The sequence below is a fragment of the Saccostrea echinata genome, unplaced genomic scaffold, assembly GCF_033153115.1.
Source record: "Saccostrea echinata isolate AGI-Se365-2 ecotype Australia unplaced genomic scaffold, CSIRO_AGI_Sech_v1 ptg000025l, whole genome shotgun sequence".
Taxonomy (NCBI): Eukaryota; Metazoa; Mollusca; class Bivalvia; order Ostreida; family Ostreidae; genus Saccostrea; species Saccostrea echinata.
In genome coordinates this window covers 27371758-27398146 of record NW_026889774.1, presented here as the reverse complement: position 1 = coordinate 27398146, position 26389 = coordinate 27371758, and the positions used below count along the sequence as shown (strand labels likewise).

Sequence of the window (26389 nt, the reverse complement as noted above, 5' to 3'; positions counted from 1 at the left end):
CAGTACACTAATAAATATATAAATGCAAGACCCTTGATCCCCACTGCACCTCCATCTTCTGATGACCTAGAACAACATCCAATCTGTTATTAGCTTGTCTGTTTTACATTGGTATAAGCCTTAGTTCAAATAATTCTAAGATACCTGCATTATTGTCAGACCGCAGACAAAGAAATCAGAATACAGAACATTATCTTTTCATCAAGTATTCAATCCGTGCAGTGAGTAAAATGAAGATTTTTCTATACACCTAATTGTTATTCACTTCTTGGCCAATTTCTGCATTTAAAAAATTTACTTGTACAGTGTAATGTACATCTCAGTGAAATACAATGTGTTAGATGATAGATAAATGCTGAAGAACCATACTTAACTTAGTTTGCTTCATGTGAGAGCTGTCAGACAAAAAAAATACTGATATAAAGTTACAAATATCCTCTTTAATAAGAAAGTGACACAAAATGTATAAAACACGAAGTTCCTCTCTCAAAAGATTGTTAAAACACAGAAACTGACAAATTACACAAGAAATGACGATCAGTTGTACTGGTAACAACAACAGAGTCACTGTATGTCATTATAAATTGACTAATTACACAAGAAATGATGGTAAGTTGGCCTGGTAACAACAATGAACTCACTGTGTCATTACAAAGTGTTAACGTAATACATGTACTCCTGTAATCACTCCATCTGAACACATTTTTACAGCTGTGACCTTGGTTTCATGACCCTGACCTCACGACTTTGGTTTGGTTTCCTGGTCACTAACATTTCTGATATAGATCACGTCCTCTGTTGGTTCCACGGGCTCGTCATTCTCATACATGTACGATGACGCGATGGCCAAAACAGAACCATCAGGACTGAAGGCTAATGACGCTATCCCTGTTGGGTACCTACAAAGGAACATTACATGTAACCTCAATGTAAGAGCAAAAAGTTATAGAGATTACATCATGTGTAATTAAATAATGCAGCTGTAATTGAAATCTACAATGAAATTCACCCATTCTATTCTATTCAATACATTTTCTTGGCTAACATCTCAATAATCAAGTACTATTTTCCAGGATAAAATTTTTCTAAAAACATTTCAAAGTACCTATGAAACTGGCACAATCTCTTTTTGTTAAAACCGTCCCAGATATTGACAAATCCATCAGATCCACCAGAAGCAAATGTGTTGTGGTGAGAGTGGAAGGCGATGGCATTAACAGGATAAATCTTCTCCACACCGTTCTCTTTAATTCTGTGACATTTAAATGCATATTTCCTCTTCTGGACTTCTGGACTGGGATCTAAATACTCCACAGCAACTCGCCCTTAAAAAAAATGAAAAAAAAACCCCTTTATTTCAACGTTATAAACACATACCCTGTACACTGTGCCTTGTAACAGCTCTGCTTCTGTACTTTTCCAAAATTAATGCCAAGTCTTTTATAAAACACCTTATTTAAGTTTTGCAGACTTCACAATCACTCTACAACCCCCCCCCCCCCCCCCAAATTTGTTACCATTAACCTTCCTTTATTTCTAAGATACACATGTATATTAACAGCTCTATGAGCAAATTTCTCCTCTCTATCAGTAATATAAATACCGGTAAGTCATGTCTCTGATAAACAATGAGCATATGCATTATCTCTAAGCTCTTTGACTATACATCTTTGGTCATAATATTCTCAATGATTACACTCTAAAACTGAGCAAGACCAACAATGAAAAATAATTTGTTTGATGTACTCCAACTGACCTCTAAAAATATATTTTTTTTGTTTACAGGAAAACACAGATTGTCCATATCTCTTTTGAAGTTTAAGATTTATGACTTCTCAAAGACACTTTTCAGATTGAGAATTTTTTTTACCGCAATAAATATTAAATCTGTCTAGCTGTCCCATGCATACATTGTAATGAAAACATCAATAAATTTCTAAGTCTTTGACATTAATGAGGATTATCAATGTGTTTGACAAAAAGCTACCTACCTACCCAACTTGAAAAATGTGGGTCAGAGTACATCAAACAAATTTTTTTTAATAATGGCCTAAATATCCCTGTTCTCAGTCCAAACTTACCCTCAATAGAACTGAGTACATATCCCTGTTTGTTTGGAAAGCATCGAATACAGCGAGTTTGATATTTGAGACTGGACTCCCGTCGCTGCTGGACATATCCCATGTTTCTTAGATCCCAAACCAGAATCCTTCTTCCGGCAGTACCAACCACAAGTCTATCCCCACAAACAGACATTGTGTATACCTGTCATAGATGCCAATGTAGTGACGGAGATAAGGAATGACTTTCTGATGCATTTCACAAAACAAATATAGATATTCTCCTCATTTAAAAGTGTATCACTATTGTTTACCTCATGTAGAAGTCAACACATTGATGAAGATAAGCAATGATTTTTCAGCATATTTCAAAATTCAAACATCCTTCTTATCAAATAAGTTTATGTAAAGTGTACAGTGGCAAATCCTTGTTAAATATAAAATCCATGGAATATTAAGGTTGCCTTCATCATTTATTCAAAACTTTGTAGAATACCTTGTCAGGTTGACTGAAGGAACCTGCAGCACACGGAGCCCGGGGGTCCCAGAGCTTGACCGTAGAGTCCCAGCTCCCTGTGATGATGACGTTAACCTCTGGGCAGTATTCCACACAGCGGATAGGATCATCGTGCTGACCTACATTCTGTTCTGTAGAGAAATTTATATCTTATCTTTTACTACATTTTAAAAACAATGGTGTGACTCGATTTATATGATGAATCACTGTTGTTACAACTTCTATTTTTTTTACAGAATGAAATTTTCTCAAATATTTTGTAATTGATAACCACCTAGAGTAATGAAGTAAGTTGCTTTATTTTTCTGTGATATGTGATGAGGAATAAAAATCATCTCTTTTTGAGAAACTTTCCATAATTATCAAAGTGTTAAAGATCCTTAGTTAAGAGACTAACACAATTACAATTTATTTCCAATCTTTTTCCAAACTTGACATGCCATTCACTGACATGTACACCTCTTCTAATGCCCTGTGTCATTGGCCTAAATTCAAATATGAGCAAAAACTACCAAATAACGGAGCACACTTTGTGCTTACATAAAGAGCACAGTTGATATGGGAAATTGCTTGCATTTTTTGCAGTCGTGTTTTTGTTTCAGATATTATGTATACTATTACTGAAATTGATTTGAATGCAAGAATAAGATTTGTTAACTTAAAATATGTTTTACAACAGTCCTATTAGATGTGTGTCAAAAGAAAGACAACTCTGGTTGAGCTTGACGGTGGAGTCCCAGCTTCCTTTAATGATGACTTTGACCTCTGGGTAGTACTCAACACTTTTTAGGGGAAGTAAATATCTGCTATTGAAATATTTCCACTAAGAGTTGTGAATTCATCACTTGAACAAAAATTTCAATTTTTTTTTAATTTTTTTTTTTTTTTTGTCCTTTTTGATTGTGAAGTCATGGATACAAACTTACTATGTGATTCAGCATTTGTACTAATAACTAAAGCCTTGTACTTTGAAAGTAAAACATCTGTTGACCGTAAATCTATACATGTACTTGTAAAGAAAAGTCTGAATGAAAATAAGGGCACCGCAAAGCAGAGCATTTCCTCACAAAAGTGCTCATCGATCCTGATATAAATTATCACTTGAGCACCCACTCACCACTACACATGTACACAAGCAGGTTACTAAACCCTTGCCAATTTCCTGTAAGGTAAAAAAAAAAAAGGTAAAAAAATATCTCTTTTGTATATTCTGATAACACACCTGTGCTTGTGTTGAAATCAAACATTTTAAGAGTACAGTCTAATCCTCCACTGTAGGAGTGTACTGCATCCTAGAAAAAATAAAATCAAAACAAACTGAAGCAAGCCATTCATAGTGTTATTAAACAATAAAATATCTATTATCATCAACTGACTCCCATTATACATTTTAACTTGTTCTGTAAGTTTCTAAGCTCCTATCCTTAACTCATTAATGACAAGTTCTTGTTTTAATTAAAATTCTCTAAGTCTAATGTAAATAAAGTAGGGATGTCAACGAATATTCGAACATTCAAATATTCATTCGATAAGTTGATATTCGAATACAAATTCAAGATTCGAATATTCGGTGTTTTACAGATTTCGTAAAAAGAAATAGTGATTAATAAATTGTGATTAAATGAAAACCTTCTTAGAAAGTATAAAAGACGTGAAGAGTATACTTATCAAAATAAATTTAATTGATCATTGAATGAGTGTCTGATAGAATTAGTCTGTAACTAATATTGTAAAGGGCTCAATTTCAGAACAAATGTGTAAATTACTTGATTTTCTCGGGTTGTACATAATCCTGAATTTTATATTCATTATCATTATCGGTAAATTAATTAATTACCTAGGAAAATTGTCTATAAAAAAATATTTGTTTATATTTTAAAAATATTTTATCAAAGATTTTAATCATATCTCTTATTAGACTGATAATTGTAATTAATTACACGTATTGAAATCTAAACAGTATACGACTATCCTGCCTTTGGTAAGATGACTGGTTCCTCAACTGGAGCTACTATAAATTTATTAAATTATTAAATTTGTTAAAATCATTTTTTTCTACATTTAAATCAATTATTTATTTCAAACATTGACAAATATCAAATGGAATTTCTTATTGTACATCTGCAAAAGCCTTCACACAATTTTACTCCAATATTAGAATGCCTACGCTAAACCTTTCATGAGAGTAGGATCATGCATATTTAAAATAAACCAGATTTTATTTATTTTATCGAATATTCGAATATATTCAAATACTTTCATTGAATATTTGAATATGAATTATTGACAAAATTGACATCCCTAAAATAAAGGAATTTAAATCCTGATCTAGGTGATGATTAACTGACTTACATAGAAGCAGCAGTCTAAGACAGGCTCGGCGTGGTTGTACTTGATTCTCATGTTGTTGGCGATGACATCGTAGAGTCTCACTGTACAATCCCAGGAAGATGCCAAGAGAAACTGATTGGTTGTGCCAAACTTAACAGCAGAAATCCCATCATCAGGGGCATTTTTTAACTTAAACTCATTAGGTGTTTCTGCCATTGCTGTAACAGCTGAAAAATGACATCAGATTATAACACAGTGTGCACAGAATTAGACAATAAACTTTTGTTTTTATTCCCAACAAAAGTAAGAATTTAATGGTAAGTTTTCCTTAATGAGATTTTCTTTTAAAATTAGATTTCAACACATTTTTCCCCCTTCAAATCTAGAGAAAATACTTTTTTCTTTATTTTTTCAAGCTTACATACACTTGACATGTTACCAGTAAAATTTCTAACCAAAGCCAAAATGGGACATTAAATTTAGCTTTCATCTTTTGTTCAAATGCTGCAATGCACAGACAAACAAAAACTTTCTAAAATCTTTTCAGTTTTGTTCTTCAAATGAAAAACGATGTCTCAATTTTAACAAAGAAATACTTAAATTTATACCAAAGTCTGCTATTGTCCAGGCATGTATTTTACTCAGAATAAAACCCAGATTGGCCAAATGTACACTTGCATCACTTACTAGAACAGCTGTAGAAAGGATGATAGATATATTTTCAGCTAGCCTGCTATGTTTATATGTTCCTTGCATGAATTTTACAGAATAGCGTAAAATTAAGCATAAAAATACAATTATATACACTTTGCATCTTCTTTATTACAATACAAATTAATATAAATGGTGTGATTTCAAATAAAATTTTACACCACACGTGGAATACACATTTTTGTAAGAATTTGTTTCTCTGTTGGGTCTCTAAAACGTCCAACTTCAATTTACAATTAACGCAAACTGTTAATTTAAAATGCAATATTCGTGCTCCATGAGATAAAAATTATTGTTTAGCCTTACATTTATTGAGAACAGCCTGCAATTTGTGTAGTGAATTAGTCTTTTTTCCAACAGTGGCTGTCAGCTATCATCCGCAACTGTACTCGGCAATGCTGGTACCGGACATCCATGACTGTACCTGCTCACTAATATCAAAAACGGAATGTCAGAGCAAGATTTTCCGGATTATTCAACGTATTAAACTGTATGTAGTTAATTAAGTATGGATTGTTTTTTTAATGAAACATACGAAATGTGTTACTAATTAATCTACTTTATGGAAGGCTGTAATCGCCAAAACGGTAACGATAACTAGCTTAGTGAATATATCGCGGAAAATATATTTGTAAGCTTGACTATGCCTAAATCCATTGCATAGATCGCTATTATCTCTAAAAAGTAACATTTACTACAGCGTACATTTTGTATATCTATGACTGTATACCTGTGCCTGATATACAACATCTGCGACTGTACCTGTGCCATACATACACACTACCACTGACTCAACCCGCGCTTGATTAACTTAACCCGCGCTTGATTAATAACATCCACAACAAAAAATTCTGTGGATTTTCTCCGATTTAGATTTAGACTGAATTCGATCAAAGCGCAATTAACGCTAATCTTTATATTACCCATGACAGTGATACCGAGACAAACGATGTCAGCAGTGATTAGGGAAGGATCCAAAACTTTTACAGATTTAAATTTAAAGCTTTATGTTCAGAGTACAATATGAACCAGGTCTTTATTTTTTTTTGGGGTGGGGGGGGGGTGGGGTGGGGGGGCTAGGGGCATGATTTCAATATCCTACATGCTCAATAACAATGATGAATTTAAAATGAAACATCCTAGTATAATTGTAGAAAATATACGAGTAAACAATAAACAAAGTAAAATAAAAAAGGAAATTAAAATAAATATTGGAATTAATTTGTAATCCTTAATTTTATGTTAGAAAGTATAAGTACGTCACAATATTATTAATTTCACCCATTTCATTGATCACGCAAGAGGTGTCAATGAAAAGCACAGGTTTTTTCCCATAATTATATGTCTTACGATATATACGGGTGGAATGGGCTGATCCACCCGTTTTCAATGTGTTATATATAAACATCTCAAGTGCACCCCCAGGAAGTAGCCTCCTATACCCTGAAAAAGAATAGTTCCTGACCAAAAAAAATTATTTATTTACAAAGTACATAAAATTTACTAGGCACAGGTAACAAAGTTGTAAAAATAGGCTGTAAGACCCCCCCCCCCCCCCCAAAAAAAAAAAAAAAAAATTCTCAAAAGAAATAAAAATTAATTTCATATGCATGAAACAATTAACATCTTGACTGGTCGATAACCGTGGTGTGATACCTGGAATATGTAGGGTATGGTATTAAAATAATTGCTCATATTAAAGGAAATTAATCCTATAATTATCGACAACATCCAAAGAAAATATTTGTATAAGTAAATATTTTTATTAGATCCACCTCTCTAAGATTCTGCTGTACTGTACAGACAACTCTAGAAATATTACACCATGACTGTACCGGTGTCTGATTGACAACATCCACGACTGTACCTGTCCAGTACACACACTTTATTCTACATCCATGACTGTACCAGTGCTTATAAACAACATCCATGACTGTACCCTTGCCTTATAAACAACATCCCTGACTGTACCTGTGCCTTATAAACAACATCCCTGACTGTACCTGTGCCTTATAAACAACATCCACGACTGTACCTGTGCAGTATAAACAACATCCATGACTGTACCTGTCCAGTACACACACTTTATTTTACATCCATGACTGTACCTGTGCCTTATAAACAACATCCCTGAATGTATCTGTGCCTTATAAACAACATCCACGACTGTACCTGTACCTAATAAACAACATCCATGACTGTACCTGTGCCTTATAAACAACGTCCATGACTGTACCTGTCCAGTACACACACTTTATTCTACATCCCTGACTGTACCTGTGTCTTATAAACAACAACCACGACTGTACCTGTCCAGTACACACACTTTATTCTACATCCCTGACTGTACCTGTGCTTATAAACAACATCCACGACTGTACCTGTCCAGTACACACACTTTATTCTACATCCATGACTGTACCTGTGTCTTATGAACAACATCCACGACTGTACCTGTCCAGTACACACACTTTATTCTACATCCCTGACTGTACCTGTGTCTTATAAACAACATCCACGACTGTACCTGTCCAGTACACACACTTTATTCTACATCCCTGACTGTATCTGTGCATTATAAACAACATCCACGACTGTACCTGTCCAGTACACACACTTTATTCTACATCCCTGACTGTACCTGTGTCTTATAAACAACATCCACGACTGTACCTGTCCAGTACACACACTTTATTCTACATCCATGACTGTACCTGTGTCTTATAAACAACATCCACGACTGTACCTGTCCAGTACACACACTTTATTCTACATCCATGACTGTACCTGTGTCTTATAAACAACATCCACGACTGTACCTGTCCAGTACACACACTTTATTCTACATCCATGACTGTACCTGTGTCTTATAAACAACATCCCTGACTGTACCTGTCCAGTACACACACTTTATTCTACATCCCTGACTGTACCTGTGTCTTATAAACAACATCCACGACTGTACCTGTCCAGTACACACATCTTACTATACATCCATGACTGTACCTGTGCCTTATAAACAACATCCACGACTGTACCTGTGCATATATACATACTTTATTCTACATCCCTGACTGTACCTGTGCCTTATAAACAACATCCACGACTGTACCTGTCCAGTGCACACACAGTCGTGGATGTTGTTTATAAGACACAGGTACAGTCATGGATGTAGAATAAAGTGTGTGTACTGGACAGGTACAGTCGTGGATGTTGTTTATAAGCACAGGTACAGTCATGGATGTAGAATAAAGTGTGTGTACTGGACAGGTACAGTCGTGGATGTTGTTTATAAGACACAGGTACAGTCAGGGATGTAGAATAAAGTGTGTGTACTGGACAGGTACAGTCGTGGATGTTGTTTATAAGGCACAGGTACAGTCAGGGATGTAGAATAAAGTATGTATATATGCACAGGTACAGTTGTGGATGTTGTTGATAAGGCACAGGTACAGTCAGGGATGTAGAATAAAATGTGTGTACTGCACAGGTACAGTCGTGGATGTTGTTTATAAGCACAGGCACAGTCATGGATGTAGAATAAAGTATGTGTACTGGACAGGTACAGTCGTGGATGTTGTCAATCAGACACCGGTACAGTTATGGTGTAAAATTTCTAGAGTTGTCAGGACAGGTACAGTTGTGGATGTTGCATCCCAAGAAATTCCTTACGATTTTCTTTGAGCTGAACACAATAAAGGTGCTATTAACGCTATTCACCGATATTCCCTATAGATTGATTCCAGACAATTGATTGCAGAATCTTAGAGAGGCGGATCTAATAAGAATATTTACTTATACGAATATTTTCTTCGGATGTTATCGATAATTATAGCATTAATTTCCTTTAATATGAGCAATTATTTTAATACCATACCCTGCATATTTCAGGTATCACGCCACGGTTATCGACCAGTCAAGATGTTAATTGTTCCATGCATATAAAATTAATTTTTATTTCTTTTGAGATTTTTTTTTTGGAGGGGGGGGGGGGTCTTCCAGTCTATTTTTACAACTTTGATACATGTGCCTAGTAAATTTTATGTACTTTGTAAATAAATAATTTTTTTTGGTCAGGAACTATTCTTTTTCAGGGCATAGGAGGCTACTTCCTGGGGTGCACTTGAGATGTTTTTATATAACACATTGAAAACGGGTGGATCAGCCCATTCCACCCGTATATATCGTAAGACATACAAATGTATATTTATGGGGGGAAAAAACCTGTGCTTTTCATTGACACCACTTGCGTGATCAATGAAATGGGTGAAATTAATAATATTGTGACGTACTTACAATGTATACTTTCTAACATAAAATTAAGGATTACAAATTAATTCCAATATGTATTTTAATTTCCTTTTTTATTTTACTTTGTTTATTGTTTACTCGTATATTTTCTATAATTATACTAGGATGTTTCATTTTAAATTCATCATTATTATTGAGCACGTAGGATATTGAAATCATGCCCCCAGCCCCCCCCCCCCCCCCCCCCCCCGAAAAAAAAAATAAAGACCTGGCTCATATTGTACTCTGAACATAAAGCTTTAAATTCAAATCTGTAAAAGTTTTGGATCCTTCCCTAATCACTGCTGACATCGTTTGTCTCGGTATCACTGTCATGGGTAATATAAAGATTAGCGTTAATTGCGCTTTGATTGAATTCAGTCTAAATTAAAATCGGAGAAAATCCACAGAGTTTTTTGTCGTGGATGTTATTAATCAAGCGCGGTTTGAGTCAGTGGTAGTGTGTATGTACGACACAGGTACAGTCGCAGATGGTGTATATCAGGCACAGGTATACAGTCATAGATATACAAAATTTAGGCATAGTCAAGTTTACATATATTCACTAAGCCAGTTATCGTTATTGTTTTGGCGATTACAGCCTTCCATAAAGTAGATTTATTTAAAATCAGAAATTTTCTTTCCTCCATATTAACACATTTCGTATTTTTCATTAAAAAACAATCCATACTTAATTAAAAACATATAGTTTAATATGTTGAACAATCCGGAAAATCTTGCTCTGACATTCCGTTTTTGATATTAGTGAGCAGGTACAGTCATGGATGTCCGGTACCAGCACTGCCGAGTACAGTTGCGGATGTTAGCTGACAGACCCCACTCCTTTTTTCTCTACGCCGCCAAAAGCTAAAATAGGAAATTCACAAAGTGAACGAAAAAGGGAATGCGAACGGACACTTATCAAAAACCCGGAAAGATACCTTCAACATAGGATAAATCTGTCTACAGTTTCTAAGTTTATTAAAAAACACATTATCACGGCAGATTAATCGTTTCGTCATTATGAACCAGGAGGCCAAGACTTAAACTACTCCTACCAGTTAACAGTGTAACGAGTATTTGATTTAAGAATTAATTAAGGGGGAAGAGGGGGGAGGGGTATTTGTGTGCACTGCTACAAGTATATCGGCCATTATCAGTCTAGACGAACTCCAAAAACAGCGTTTCCGGAAGTAAGAAATTGAGACTGAAAAAGACTCCGAAAAAAGAGTCCGCGCATGCGCACACACACACTAAATGGCGATTTTTCGGCAAAAATGATGGGTCTACAAAAACTGTCCGTGCAAAGTTTTGGAAAGTATGGCAATTACACCAGTACTCAGAAATGCTAAATAAAAGACTTCGGAAGAGATCGTATTTGTCAGATTTTTGATTTTATTTGCAAAAAAGGAGATATTTACTTTCAAAGTTAACGTTTCAAGTCAGATCAATCATAGAGAAAATGATACGTTTTGATTATGCAGCGATTCACAAGGAAAATAAACGTAGTCAAAATATAATTAACTGTATATAACAAACATAAACAAAGTTGACCGCTATTGATATTAATGGGGTACAATACGTGCATGCTGCGAATTTCTCAACATAAACACAAATTATAAACACACAAAAATTATGAAAACATCCATTTGGTACCACACATATAAATAAAACAATATTATGTTATTTGTGTCCCTGTTTAGTACTGATTCTCATTTTGACAAAGTTTGATTTTTCCCCCAACCTGTTTGAAGATTTTTCCCCCTCTTAGCGCCTCCATTCAGGGATAGCCAAATCATAGGATGACCCAGTTTTCAGCTTCGGCAGATAACGATGGACGGTGGTGAAGACCGATTGTTTCTGGGACTTGATTTTAGCACTCAACAAGTAGGTTTAATGCATTTTATTTAACAGCTGCATTTAAGCCGCGTGTCACTCGATAAAGTTACTTTTGCAAACAAAATAAGAAAGTTAAAGGTGAAAAAATCTTGATCCCGATCTAAATATTGAGAGAAGTGTTAGGCGGATCTAAAAGGAAATACATGTACTATGCGTATATTACCATGATTACTTTATGCAAATTCAGAGACAACACCTGAAGCAAGAAGCACCTAATTGGTGGTAAATGCAGGAGGGGGTCGCCCCTCCCATTTATTGGGTGGGAGAAAACATCTCTTGGCCTTTTCTGTTCAATCAAGAAAAAAAGTTTTTCTTGACTTTATAGCTAACTTTTTTATTAATAAACATTGGAATGTCATACTTGACACAAAGATTACTTTTGACCTGGTGACCTTGACCCAATTTCATTTGTGCAAGTTTAAGGTCACCAGCTGAATAAGTGTGTGATTGTCCTAGTGTACGTGGAGTAGCATGTGTATGATTTTTCAAAAGAAATAAAATACATTTTAGGATAATAAGAATGATGCAATCCCCTTCCCCTATTTTTTAAAGTACATTTACCCATGTTTTACCCATAAAAATACTTTATTTTTAAAGAATTTGGAGATTCTAGAGACACTCACTACATTATCTCGTCGACCCATTAAAAGTAAATCTGACAATTTTTTTTTCATGTTGAAATAGTTGATATATATAATTATATTTACTAAAAGAAACTCACTGGTCCAAAATTTTGAAAACCTAGAAATTAAACCAAACCACAACCCTCCTCTTGATAATTAATTAAAAAATGAAACAATCAGGTATATTTTTCCTCTACTTAAATTACAGTCGTAGGAACAAGCTTCTAAGGATCGGTCCCAGCAGGACCCCTCCCCCTCTCCCACAACTGTAACCCTTGATAGGAGGGTGGGTGTTTTGGGGAATGGGTGAGGTCTTGCCAAACCCCCTTCAGTTTCAACTCAGGACTCCCCACCCCCACTCCTCCAATCAGGAGGATGATTGATATTTCTCTCTTTTTCTCAGTTATATACAAAATCCATGCCATGGTATTGGTTTTTTTTACAATATAGATCAAGGCTGAAGCAATTAATGACTCTCTGCAAATTGTGAATGAAACGGCAGTAAAGTTTGACTCGGATCTTCCAGAATTCAAGTAAAAATGAGAATATTTATATTAAATTACTTTTATAATATTGAATCAAAATTGCTCATCCCTGGCATTTTCTGTAACAGTGTTTTACTGTTTTTTATGTTTTGTAATTGGATATAGGTATGTACAATCAAACCTTGTTAACTGGAACTCAATGGGACCTTTTAAAAACTTAAAAATATTTTTAAAAAATGGAGATAATGAGGTTGAAATACTTAAAGAAAAAGTGATTGAGAACTCCTACGCATTTTCAACGTATCAATGGTACAATGTACAATAAAACACACTGATAACGAAGTGCCAGGGATGAATTTGCTTCATTATAAGTGTAATTTGTTATATTTAAGTTTACGATATATTTTAAAGTCAGGGGAATGAAAATCACTTCGCTATAAGCATGAATTCATTATAAGTGTGTTTACTATTAGCATGTTTTACTGTATTGGATATACCAAGGAATATTCAAGATACTGAAGTTCAAATTTCTATAATTAGTCAAATTTCAATATGAATTCACTGCCTTCTGTGTACTTAAATTCTAGCATGAAAGAATTAACAGCATATGTATGGAATTGTTTTAGAACTCATGGAGGGGTGCACATCCACAATGATAATGTCACAGTTACTGCCCCTACTATTATGTGGGTCAAGGTAAGGTTACCTGTCATTAAAAGGACCACCATGTACAGGTAGCACATTTTCCTGAAATGAATTTTAGGAACACTAAATTGTTAGAATATTTTTCTTCAAAGACTGTTTTTAAAATAAGAGTACTTCTGATGTTCTTAAAAATAGGACATATAAATGAAAAATATCTCATTTATGTATACAAGTACATTTTTAACAGCCAAATGTAAGAACAAGTAATTCAATGATCAAGACATAATTAATTATTTTGATAGGAAATCTCATGAGGCGAAAGGGAAAAAGTGCATATTTTCTACAACTACATGTATTTTATTTTTAATGCTATATTTTTGTGTACTTGATACAGTTAATACATTATAAATAAATTGCACAGAAATTTTTATCACACACACACACCCATGCACTTTCACTCTTCACTCATACTTACATAAACAATATCTACTATTTAGCCATATTTACAAGCTATGTAAAAAAAAACCATATTGTATGCAGACAAAGGTCTACAACAACATATAAGTCTTACAACACAAATGATAAATTTTTTGTACTGTATGCATTTTTTTGACAGGCATTTGACTTGTTGTTAGAGAAAATGAAGAAGGATGGCTTCCCCTTTCACAAAGTGGCTTGTATTTCAGGAGCAGGGCAGGTGTGACAACTTCTACATGTATATCTGTAGCCAAAAATTATTACCTTTTTATGTATTGTTTTGGATATGAATTTCTCCTCGATTTTAGAAATTGAAACAAATTTGACAATCAGTGCTTATAGGGGAGTTTCTTTACTGAAGTAGGGGAGATAAATAAGAAGAAAAGTTAAGTATATAAGTGATTATTTATAAAAGCATTCTTTCTTTGGTGGTCTGATTATATATAAATTCTGTAGAACCTTTTTCTCTGCAGCAACATGGTAGTGTATACTGGAAAACTGGAACAAATAAAATCTTAAGAAGTCTTGATGAGAAAAAACAACTCCACAAACAACTACAGGTAAAATAATTATACAAGAAGAACAGAAAAAATCAAGTAAAATCACTCAGGCAATTAAAATTTATAGATTTACATTTCCAATAAATTTCCCCTATGATTCTTTGCAAAATAGAAAACAGTTCATTTTCTCATGAACTACCATTATGAGCATGAATATCTCAATTGTTGCATCATAATACAATACTTTACATCAAAACTACATGTATAGTGCAAACTGTTTTGCTTTAAAAATGACAGTTGAATGGGCATAATTTGTGGTCAAAAAATAATGTAAATATAAGAAATGAATTTAATTTTTGAAAATTCATGAGGTACATGAACTATTACGCTTCACTCCAGCATATTTATCATGAAGCGCTAACGTGCTTCATGAAATAGCTTCATGAACATCGTAGTTCATGTCCTCATGAATCTTCAAAATTAAATTCTTTTCTTAAAAATACCTGAAACAAAACAACTAGAATTTAAATAATACATTTAGACAAGTACAGATAAATAATTAATACATATAGACAAATACAGATAAATAATTAATACATTTAGACAAGTACAGATAAATAATTAATACATTTAGACAAGTACAGATAAATAATTAATACATTAAGACAAATACAGATAAATAATTAATACATTTAGACAAGTACAGATAAATAATTAATACATTTAGACAAGTACAAATAAATAATTAATACATTTAGACAAGTACAGATAAATAATTAATACATTTAGACAAGTACAAATAAATAATTAATACATTTAGACAAGTACAGATAAATAATTAATGCAAGCTGAGCAGATTAATACAAGCATACATGTAAACCTACTGTGTAAGGGCGAAACGATTACGTGTAAACGGCGATGTTTCGATTAAACGCTCTAAACGTTTACAGATTGAGTAAACGTTTACATGAAGGTCATTATCAATGTCTATCAGAAGTAAAGATAAATACAAACAAGTTGTTTAATTTCATATTTACCAAAGAAAACAATTGTTTTCTGTTGTAATCGATACCGGAAAATGTTATTGAACAAAACTATCTAAAACCCGATACCGTCTATGATACATATATATATATATATATATATATATATATATATATATATATATATATATATATATATATATATATATATATATATATATATATAATTCCGATTTTGGAGTAGCGAATACTAATGATGTATTTGATTTGATTTTTCCAAGCATGAAACTTGATTTACTTTGATTAAATTAATATAATACATTTTCACCAGTCTTTGCAGAGTGTTTCAATACAGTCAGCAGATCGCAGTATACTTAATTCAGGATTAAAAGATCCATTTTTGCAAGTTTAATTTGACAATGCTTATTCTTTGCCGGGTATGTAGCCAAACAAAATAGTAATGCAGTCTTGGGTGACGGCGTAGAAAACGAATGAGTTCTATGCGCGTCATATTCTTTCGTCATAAAAACCAACAAATAAATAGTTATAACAACTCATGCTTACATTATAGTAAAAGAATAGAGTATTAAATTAGTGTTTCATGAGTAGGTAACCATAAAAATTCAACACAAAATATTCTCCCGTTTAAACGATAACGTTTCGTTTACTGCTGATTGTTTAAACGTTTACAAAATTCAGTAAACGTTTCACCCTTACTACTGTGATGGAGAGTCAAATCTCAAAAGCGGTAGCATTGTGTGCAGTGTACTACGCTTTGATTTTGAAATGTAATTCTGGCCTCTAATGACAACTGCAATAGTCACATTAATATCATCTGCAATGAAGTAGGCAAAAACACCATTTACATAAATTATGCAAAGAAATTTTTTTCATGTTCATCACAATAACTTTTAGTGGCTGACTATCCTTTTTAAGAGTGATCTTTGTTAAAATAGCCTGGAAGCAATAATTTTCAATGTTCATTTAGTTGCCAATTAGAGCAAAGAATGTCATTAGACAGTTCAGATTTAAAATAGTTTGTAAATTCTTTAAAGAAGATTTGTATTTCCCTCAATAGTCGTTTTTTTCTTGGGAGGATGTAAATGAAATATTTTACATGGTGCTCTTACCTACATGTATTTCTTAAAATTATTGTAATTTCCTCCTCAATATTGAAATTACAGTGAATGACAGATTGATTGAAATACAGTAATGCCATTGCCGATGTGAAGCCCACTTGAGTTTTACTATTCTGAATTAAGACCCCCCCCTTCCTCTCCCCTCTACCCCCCACCAGTGCAGCACAGTCATATTAATAATCAATTCAGGAAAATTAATCAAGGGTTCAGATATCTACTTCTGTGTTTTATAATGGCTGCAGTGCTAGCTCACCTATCTTTTTAAAGGATGAGCTTGTAATGCTAATGTAATGTAACTTATGTAATCACAGAGATGTGTTCGGCTGTCGTTGTCAAATGCATGCTCTATATCTATGTAAACATCGGTACAAAATGACAGAGACTCCCATAAATTCCATGGCCACTTGCTCAGAGGTCAGAAGATCAAGATTATTGATATAAGCATACTGCAGTGTCATACATGTATATTATGTTCAAAGTGTATTTTTGTAATGGTACAACATGTAGTGCATAAAATGGCTTTTTATCATTCTAACAGAACTGTTTTTCAATCCCTGATTCTCCGGTCTGGATGGACGCAAGCACAACAGTGAACTGCCGTGAACTGGAAGAGAAAGTAGGCGGCCCCTTGGTATGTTACCTTTATCTTCTGAGTAATGAAAATATTTTGATGAATGATGTTCTATTAAAGATCTGAATTATATTGGTAGAAATAATGTTGATTTTGTAGAAACTGGCAGAGATAACTGGTTCTCGGTCCTTTGAGAGGTATACAGGGACCCAGATCATGAAGATTTCTCGGACAAGGCCATCAGAGTACAAGGACACTGAGGTACAGATTTACTTATCATGCTGTCAAAATCATTGTTTTGCTGCTTACTTCTTTTCTGTTAAACTTTATCTGCATTAATGTTACAGAGAATTTCATTGGTCAGCAGTTTTGCAGCATCCCTTTTCATTGGAGATTATGCTCCAATAGATTTGAGTGATGGGTCAGGAATGAACCTTCTGGACATTAGAACTAAAAAGTGGTCACCAGAATGTCTTCAGGTAAGTATTTTTCTGTTCATAATGTCCCTTCTCCTTTTAAAGTAACTGATGCTGCACTGATCGAGATTTAATTATTTAATTTTTCTATGTACATAATTGCTAAGAAAAATTAAATAATTCAAAAAAATTGCTTTGCAGTTATATGCTATAATGGAGGTCAACCTGCTGAATTTTCCTCTTTGATTAACTAATTAAAAATTAAATATGTGTGGTCGGTATACCTGGTATCTGGGACAAAATCTTTACAATAATTGATATAAAGTTATGAATTACTGTAGAACAAAATTTTTGAAACCCCTTATTTTCATGGGAAAATTATTTGAAATTTGTATTTATAAGCAGGACAATAATTTCACAAATATTCACAATTGCTGTGCATAATTTTTTATAGCACATTATAATGTACGCGAGAATGAAATTTTCACAAGGAGATGGTCTCGAGTAATTACACGAAAATAAAGTTCTCATGAATGAAAAGCGATTTATGGTACAGTATATACACTCGTCAGAAAACCAGTGTTTAATTTCTACACCTCAATGGCCAATGAAATCTGAGCATTTTGACTGCCAATTATAGCAGCCAATGGGAAATAACTCTTGCTTGAAAACTATCTACATGTTTTTTGTTGTTGATTTTTGAAAATATTTTTTGTTGCTAGACTCCCCGCCCCCCGTTTTTTTGGACAAGCTACAATTAAAAAACCCTTACAAATTGATACAAGTACTGCATGTATAAAGAATTTCATTCACAGAAAAAAATGAACTGTGTAAGGTTAATTGCCATAGAAAAAGATTAACAGATTTTGTTGACTTATATAATTAATATTAATTTTTAAAGGCTTGTGGATCAGATTTGAGCCAGAAGCTTGGTGATCCAGTGCCCTCCAAACAAGTTATTGTAAGTAGTACAGTTCATGGAAACCTTACACAGGCTCCCTCAGATGTTTACTCTTATTCTGCATTTCTAAGTTTTGAACATTACTATAAATTCCTTTACCCCACCTCTGTTGATTTTTCTATGAAATCCTGGCTTACAATTGGTTGAAGTCTGTCACGTGAAGGGGGTGTATTACTTATACCTAGTCGCTTGAGAATCAATACATGGTCGATACGGAGTTATCGTTCTTTTGTAACGTTCGAACAACTCGAATTCACGCGATTTGCCGAGTGTCTGTTGACAATGTTACAGTTAACTAATGTAAGTAACGAAAATGGAACCTTTTTCTCCTTTGACTTCAAGTCTTCAAAACTGTCAGTACGTTATTACAGCACGAAACACTCGCAAAACAACATTACGTCACACAACGTGACGTCATAATAGGCATTGTATGAGTGATGAAACATATATATAGTGAGAAAAACAATTTTACAAACCACAGACAATGCATAAATATTTTATCGGTGGGGTAAATTCGTTACATAGTTTTTTAGTGACAGGGTACGGGATGATACCTGGTTAGTAAATTCCATACCTGGCTCGGCTTCGCCTCGCCAGGTATGAAATTTACTAACCAGGCATCATCCCGTACCCTGTCACTAAAAAACTATGTAACTAATAATACCACTCACATTGCTGTTCATGTGTTTTTGATAGGGAAATGTGAGCCAGTATCTCATCAGTCGATATAACTTTAGTCCAAATTGCAAGGTTGTTGCTTTTACGGGAGATAACCCAGGTAATTTTTATTTTACTTTGAGAATATGAAAATTAACAACTTAGAAATTATTGCCTTTGATGAATTTTTGCAAACCAAAAGTATAATTTATTACATGAAAATGTTCAATTATATTTGTTATCATGCAACATGGAAAATACAGTATTGCTTTAAAATAAGTTTATGAACTCAGTTCAGGACAATTTTCATTGATTCAAGACTAGAAATAATCTTTCCTTTTCCCCTAAAATCAGAACTAAAACAAACAATGTCCTTATTAAAAGAAAAAATAATAATAATTTTTTTTTTTATTGAAATGCAGATATAATTCTTTAATCTACAAACTGCTATATTATATTTTCTGTAGCATCCCTGGCAGGGATGGCACCTAAACTGGGCGATGTTGTTGTAAGTACTAAACTGATATTAAATGGACTAGTATTCAATGAAAACAGCATCACGTCATTTATTTTGCATTTACCTCCTCTTTGATTACAAAGATTGATTTGTGTCTAATTATACCCCATGCAACAAGAATATAGAGATGAACAGTTTGTCAGTGCAACTCCTCTTAAACCGCTGCACAGAATTTGGTCAAACTTTGCAGATATTTAGTACACAGTGTGTAGATGTGCATTTTACTAGGAAATTCTGATTCCATTATTTTTGCCCTAAGAGTTTTGCCTATTATTGAAGAAACTTTCCAGCTAGGTAATAAGGAAATCCACTGGAATCAGCTTTTGTAATGAAATTTTATGTGAAATATTTTATGACCTTAAAAGACCCCTATAATAATTGATTTTGAGATCAAAATATTAATGATTTAACACACACACATATATGCAAGAAGTTTTGATGTGATGATTTTTTGCAAATTAATGCTTCTTTTTGAATTATACTGTGTATTTAAAATGCACTGTGCCATTCATTACATGTTGCATTGTCGAGTTTTGGGGGAGCGTGGGGTATGTGAGCTTGCTCACTTTTTCTTTCATTTCAAAGGAGATGGCACTGACATGCATTTTCTATTTCCAAATAAAGATCCCTTAGCTTTTTTTAATCTATATTTTTACTAATTTTTTGGCTCCTTTAACAAATGGTGCATATTAAATGTACATTTATTATAGTAGTCTCTCTATAATCACATTTGTTGTTCTATAGATCAGTCTAGGATCAAGTGATACCGTATTTTCCTGGTCTCCCAGTCACACCGCAGAACTGGAGGGGCACATCTTTGTTAACCCCATCGACTCCAATACCTATATGTCTCTAGTCTGGTAAAGTTGTTTTTCATAAGCAAATTATTTTGATTGATTTCATTTTGAGGGGTTGTTGTTTGGCAGTTACAATATTTATGGTAGTGGGAAAAAAATTGTTGAGACAAATTAAGAAGTCAGTAGTTAGAAAATCAAGTGAATAAGAGGTTTCACAAAAATGAAATCTTTTTGTTTGCAGTTTAGATTTCAAGCAAGTCTTTTACTTTTTTTTTTTTTTTTTTATATAAAATTAGATTTTTTTAAAACCTTTAAGCAGTTACAAAATTTTCTGAATTTTATAATGCAAACTTTATGTATTACATTCTTTCCTAGCTTTAAGAATGGTTCACTCACAAGGGAGAGAATTAAAGACGAAAGTGCAGATGGCTCTTGGGACAAATTTTCAGAATACTTGAAAAAGACACCAATTGGAAATAATGGAAATATTGGTAAAAATAAAATATGACTTCAATGAGCATTAAAAATATTTCCTTTGGGTGTTAATTTTGACATCAGAAGAGTTTTGACAATAATTGATAAAAGTCTTGTTTATGGAAAATTGTACAGTAATTATCCATGCAGTTAAGCCATTAAATCAACATTGGAATGTGTACATTAATTATCACAAGCCATAGGTTTTATGTATCCTTTCTCATTTCCAAAAATGAAATTCACACAAAAAGTTGTGACCTGCGACGATGTAAAGAACTATGAAGTGGCACATATCAGTATTGTTTTAAGGGTGGGGTGGGGGGGGGGGGGGGGGGGGGTGGGGGGGGGATTGATGTATCGTGATAAAACTATAGATCTATCACATGAAACCATCATACTTTATGCAGGAATATATTTTGATGTGATGGAGATTCAGCCATTGGTACAAGGAATTTTCCGGTTCAACAAATCTGATGAAAAGGTACATACATGTATAAATGAATTTAAAAACAAACAGAATATATAAATTTTTAGCAATTACATGTAAGCATATTTCCTTTTTCTTCTTAACACCTATAACTTTATTTTTCACCTGCAAAATTATTTTCAAAAAGTTATGTATCTGGTAGAGTTTTTCTTTTTTTAAAGAATTAAGAGTCTTTTTAACTGGACATAGGATCTACCTTGGTCAAGGGTGTATGAGATAATATAATGTCTTAAATACTTAATGATTTGTGGTTTGAAGATACATGTTTCTGGGTGTAAGGTTTTAAATTTTTTTCCTCACATGATTACATGTACTATTGTACTTCACAGCTGACAAATATTTATCTTAATTCCATTATGGCTATGGAAGAAACAATGTGAAAAAAAAATGTCCATAGAGTTACATGTACATACATGTATAATTGGCTTACATTTGTTGGTATCTATGTTTGTAGGTGACTTCCTTCCCACCAGAAGTAGAAGTGCGAGCGGTGATAGAAGGTCAGATGATCGCTCGTAAAATGTATATGGAGATGGAAATGAGAGGAATGCACACAGGTATTGTATATATTTACAGGACATTATGTATGGTACTTGTTATCTAAAGACATTAGCATATTTTTAATTAAGTTACTACACACTTGTTTATGAAAACAACTTTCACAGATTTTTCAACAATTAATCTTGATTTCATTGATCATAGTATTTATTTTATTTTCGCTTTATTATGTGAAATGGCCTGCTTGAAAAATATTTCTCGTGTATATTTTCATGAGACTAAGTATAGATTATATACAAGTCAACAATAACTAAAATTCATGAAAATTTTGTCTCTATTACAAATACACTGTACCAAATACCTCTCCCGCAAAAAAAAAAAGGTGTCACAAAAATTTGGGGATCTTACAGTATTGTATATAAGGTTTTCTTAAAAAATCTTTAACATTAAATATCTACCTACAGCGTTGACTTGCAGATGTCACTGAGTTAAGTTGTATTTAGAATCAGGTCAAATCTTTTTTGAACTTTCTAAAATAATGTATACACCAGCATTACTGTAACAAAGTATGTATTTCATTATCATAAATTCATTTGACAGGTCTAGACACCCGAATTCTGGCTACTGGTGGAGCCTCTCTGAACAAGGCCATTCTACAGGTAAAGTATGAGTACCATAAACATCCTGCTAAAGGGTTGAAAGTTTAACATTTTCAGGATATTAGAAAATTGGCGAGTGGAAACTTTGACAATCTACTAGTATTTAACAGTGCTCTTTAACAGGAATGTGAAAGTTGACGAGTGGAAACTTTGACGATTATTAGAAATTCGTCAATTTTGTCAATATTTCCATATCGTCAAAGTTTCCACTTTTACACTTTATCATTAAGGAAGGTATAGCAGATTAAGTTCCCTGAGATCAGATCTATTTTCAGAGGCAAAACAATAGGAAATGCGTTTTATAAAAATAGGCTGTAGTGCACAAACAGATGAATAAGTAACTGTACATGTATATCATTAAGGAGGGTAGCAAGATTCAGGTTTTCCTGAGATTATAAATCAGATATATATTTCCAGATGTGACACCATGCGAAATAGGTCTGATATGAATATAAAGCTGTAGTGCACAAAGAGATTGAGATATTACCAATTTTTATTTGTTGCATTCTTAGGAGTTCCGTATTTAGGTTTATACATGTATATCAGATGTGCAAGTTTCGAGCACTTGTCTTTGTTGGTCACACTAAGTCTTATACATTGCAGGTTATATACCACTGTAGATTATATCATTGTAGATTGCATGTAATATATCATTATAGGTTATATCAGATGTGTTTGGAGCACCAGTCTTTGTGAGTGATATCCCGAACTCTGCTGGCCTTGGTTCCTGTTACAGAGCTAAACATGGTGTGTATAGTTTATCATGTTCCACCTCTCCACCATCATTTTCATTTAAGGCCCAATATTTCAGGCCCAGTATATCATGAAACAAAAAAATCCATTTCCAACAATATCTGAAATTGTTTTGATTTGTTTGATAGCATAGATTCAGGCAAATTTACCAATTACTGTAAAAAAAAAGGAAACCAGGAATAAGAACATGTTTCAGTTTGATAATCTTCACACTATTGTATTGATTTAAGAGGATTTTTTGTATAGGACTTGAGGGTTGTGATTTCTCAGAGGTTGTTAAGAACCACCCCCAGCCTGAGTGTGTGGCAGTTCCAACGGAGGGAGCGCATGAGGTCAGTACTTACTGATACTGTAGTATTACATTTCATCTGAACACATGCACTTGGTTATTCTGATAAAGGACAAGATAGGCTAAGACCCCTTTTTGGCCCCTGGTTTGGTGTGTTTTTTAGAATGATGCAACATTTTATCAATAAAAACCTGTTGTCACCTCTGCCACAAAATGAGTATTGGTTCTACATTATATGATACACAGAGGTTACAGGAAGGTCAGAAAATATGTCAATTTCCAAATTTTCTTTATGCAAATTTTCTTTGAATTAACAGCACATTTTGTTTTAGAAAACATGGAGCACAAGTTTGCCTATCTACCACATTTACATATTTCACACACTAGTATAAGATGCATCTTATGTAAAAAAAAATCTCAGATAGGCAAGCTTGTGCTCTATGTTTCCCGAAGTGAAAAGTATCTCAAATTTGACAAATTTTCACCAGAATTGAGGGAACTCAGGAAAATGGCCTACTTCTGCACCCTCTTGTGGCCTCCATGTAAGCTTTGAATCAAAATAAGTGCTGATTTTAAAGCAAGCATCGTTTTAAGTTCTTAACTACAAACTATCACAATTTTAACTGTGTTCTGATTTTTACATCAAATAAGGGTCAGATTCAGCCATTATCATACTTTGTCCTTTGTCCATATTTTGAAAGTTATGGATTTCTTTTAAGGATTTCCTTGTACATTCATGTAACTTCTTTGTCAAGAATAAGAATACTGATACAATGATAGTTTGTTATCACAGGTGTGAATAAATAAACCTTTCTCAAGGTAATTAGTCTTATCTTTTTAGAATCTATATCACCTAACATTAATACTCATGTGAAGATAACCATTCCATACTGTCTATATGATTTCTTTGTGTTCTTGTGTTTCAGGTTTATAAGGAAATGAGTTTGAGATACAGAAAACTAGAGCGGGAAATTGCCAACCAACAGTAGCGGAGTGATGTCCTGAATTAATTAGTCTGGTCGTTAATTAATGGTAGCTGACTCCTTTTATATTTGGTGCTATCTCCACCTTGTTTAATTTTATTCGTTGTTATGTAAGTGAGATGGATCACTTCCGATGTTTATGTTAGATGAATTATATATCGTAGCTCATCCCTTGGCGGACAATAAATTAATTATGCACATCTTTCCTGGAATTTTAGTTCAATTTTTAGGCTATTTTTAATCTTTATTTGTAATGTGCAATTTGATTGGATAGAAAAGTTAGTTTTTATCATATAAGCTGTGTTGCCTCACAGTATGACAGTATCAATCCACTTGATGTTTTGTGTAAATTCTATACAAACTGAAGTCATTTTTGAAGGAAATTTGTCTTACTTTTTGGACAATGATAGAAAATTAAATTATAAGGAATGAATTTAATAGCTACCCAAATTTTACTTGTATAAGCTTGGTTGGAACACACTTTATACACAGATCAATAAGTGTAAACTGTCCCAATCAAAGTTATACAGTATAACTTGGGTAGCTATAAAATTCATTCCTTACTTTAAAAAAAAATCAATGAAAAATAAAATTCAGCCTGTAGGTAAACAAGAGAAGCTAGGGAAATAATAATTAGAGTTATAATTTACTATAATGTATACAGTACATGAAAAAAAAGAATTCACTGGGAAATTTTTGATTCTGTTTTATTTTCAACCCTTGTCTTCAGTTGTTGAATTCCAAACTGGACAAATTCAACAGAATAGGAGTTTTATCTTTTTAAACCAGCTGTCTTTTTGCAAATTTAAATTTGCAGGTGCAAGTGTGATTGCAAAAATTTTGATTCATTGTAAGCGTTATTTATTATATCCATTAAGTTCATTATGCATTTTAAAACCACAGGGAATGATAATAGGTTTGCTATAAGCATGAATACATTATAAATATGTTCATTGTATCCATGTTTTACTGTAAACAGTCTCTTCTTCATGCAAATGATGTATAATAGAACACCTTCATTCATTCCTAGTGGTACACAAGGCCACCACAGGACGTTTTCATTCAATTTGTGGTGTACAAAGGCCTCCACACTCAAATCCTAGTGGTGCCCAAGGCCTCCACAGAACACTCTCATTCAGTTAGTGGTGCACGAGTCCTCCACACTCCTAGTGGTAGACAAAGCCTCATTCAATTTGTGGTGCTTGAGGCCTCCACACTCCTAGTGGTACACAAAGCCTCATTCAATTTGTGGTGCACAGGGTCTCCACACTCTTAGTGGTACACAAGGCCTCCACAGACTGCACCAGCTCACTTCTACTGTCCCTGCCACTATACCAAATTAACGTCATTGGATTTTAAGATTTTATTTTACTGAGGGAACAGCGAGTTTGCATTTGGGGGGGGGGGGGGGGATTCTGAGCACCAAAGTACTGATATCTCTGATTTTTATAACCATCAATTTAATATACATCTCTTCACGTTAGAAAGAGATCTGTAACCTGCTTCATTTTTGCATGATTGATAAGGTATGTTGTTCCTGGGCTATCAACAACTGAGAAATATGTTCAGGTCATTACTGTTGACAGCATTAACTCAACTGAGATAACTTTCAATGGGATAAATGGCCATTTTCCCTTTATAATAGTGTCAAGTTAAAAGGTCATTTC

General features: G+C 33.5%; 2 protein-coding genes across 3 annotated transcripts; one reads left to right on the top strand and one right to left on the bottom strand.

Moving 5' to 3' along the window:
* Positions 1-420: 420 nt before the first annotated feature.
* Positions 421-11736, bottom strand: LOC133192288 (mitotic checkpoint protein BUB3-like). Of its 2 annotated transcripts, none has more exons than XM_061328301.1 (7): positions 11654-11736; positions 4930-5135; positions 3800-3869; positions 2557-2708; positions 2082-2265; positions 1106-1325; positions 421-899 (listed from the first exon to the last, which is right to left on the bottom strand). In XM_061328301.1, exons 1-7 carry the CDS (start codon positions 11706-11708, stop codon positions 740-742), a joined length of 1047 nt encoding a protein of 348 aa, XP_061184285.1. In that variant the 5' UTR covers positions 11709-11736; the 3' UTR covers positions 421-739. The 2 variants fall into 2 exon arrangements, with proteins under 2 accessions (XP_061184285.1, XP_061184286.1); XM_061328302.1 differs by lacking the exon at positions 11654-11736 and adding an exon at positions 5926-5967.
* LOC133192281 (xylulose kinase-like) lies at positions 11718-24927 on the top strand. The gene is made up of 19 exons (XM_061328292.1): positions 11718-11796; positions 12882-12964; positions 13543-13612; positions 14178-14258; positions 14512-14598; positions 17199-17291; positions 17391-17492; positions 17579-17710; positions 18549-18608; positions 19305-19386; positions 19733-19773; positions 20527-20642; positions 20955-21070; positions 21461-21534; positions 21995-22097; positions 22639-22697; positions 23357-23444; positions 23697-23782; positions 24666-24927. Exons 1-19 carry the CDS (start codon positions 11743-11745, stop codon positions 24726-24728), a joined length of 1590 nt encoding a protein of 529 aa, XP_061184276.1. The 5' UTR covers positions 11718-11742; the 3' UTR covers positions 24729-24927.
* Positions 24928-26389: the final 1462 nt, after the last annotated feature.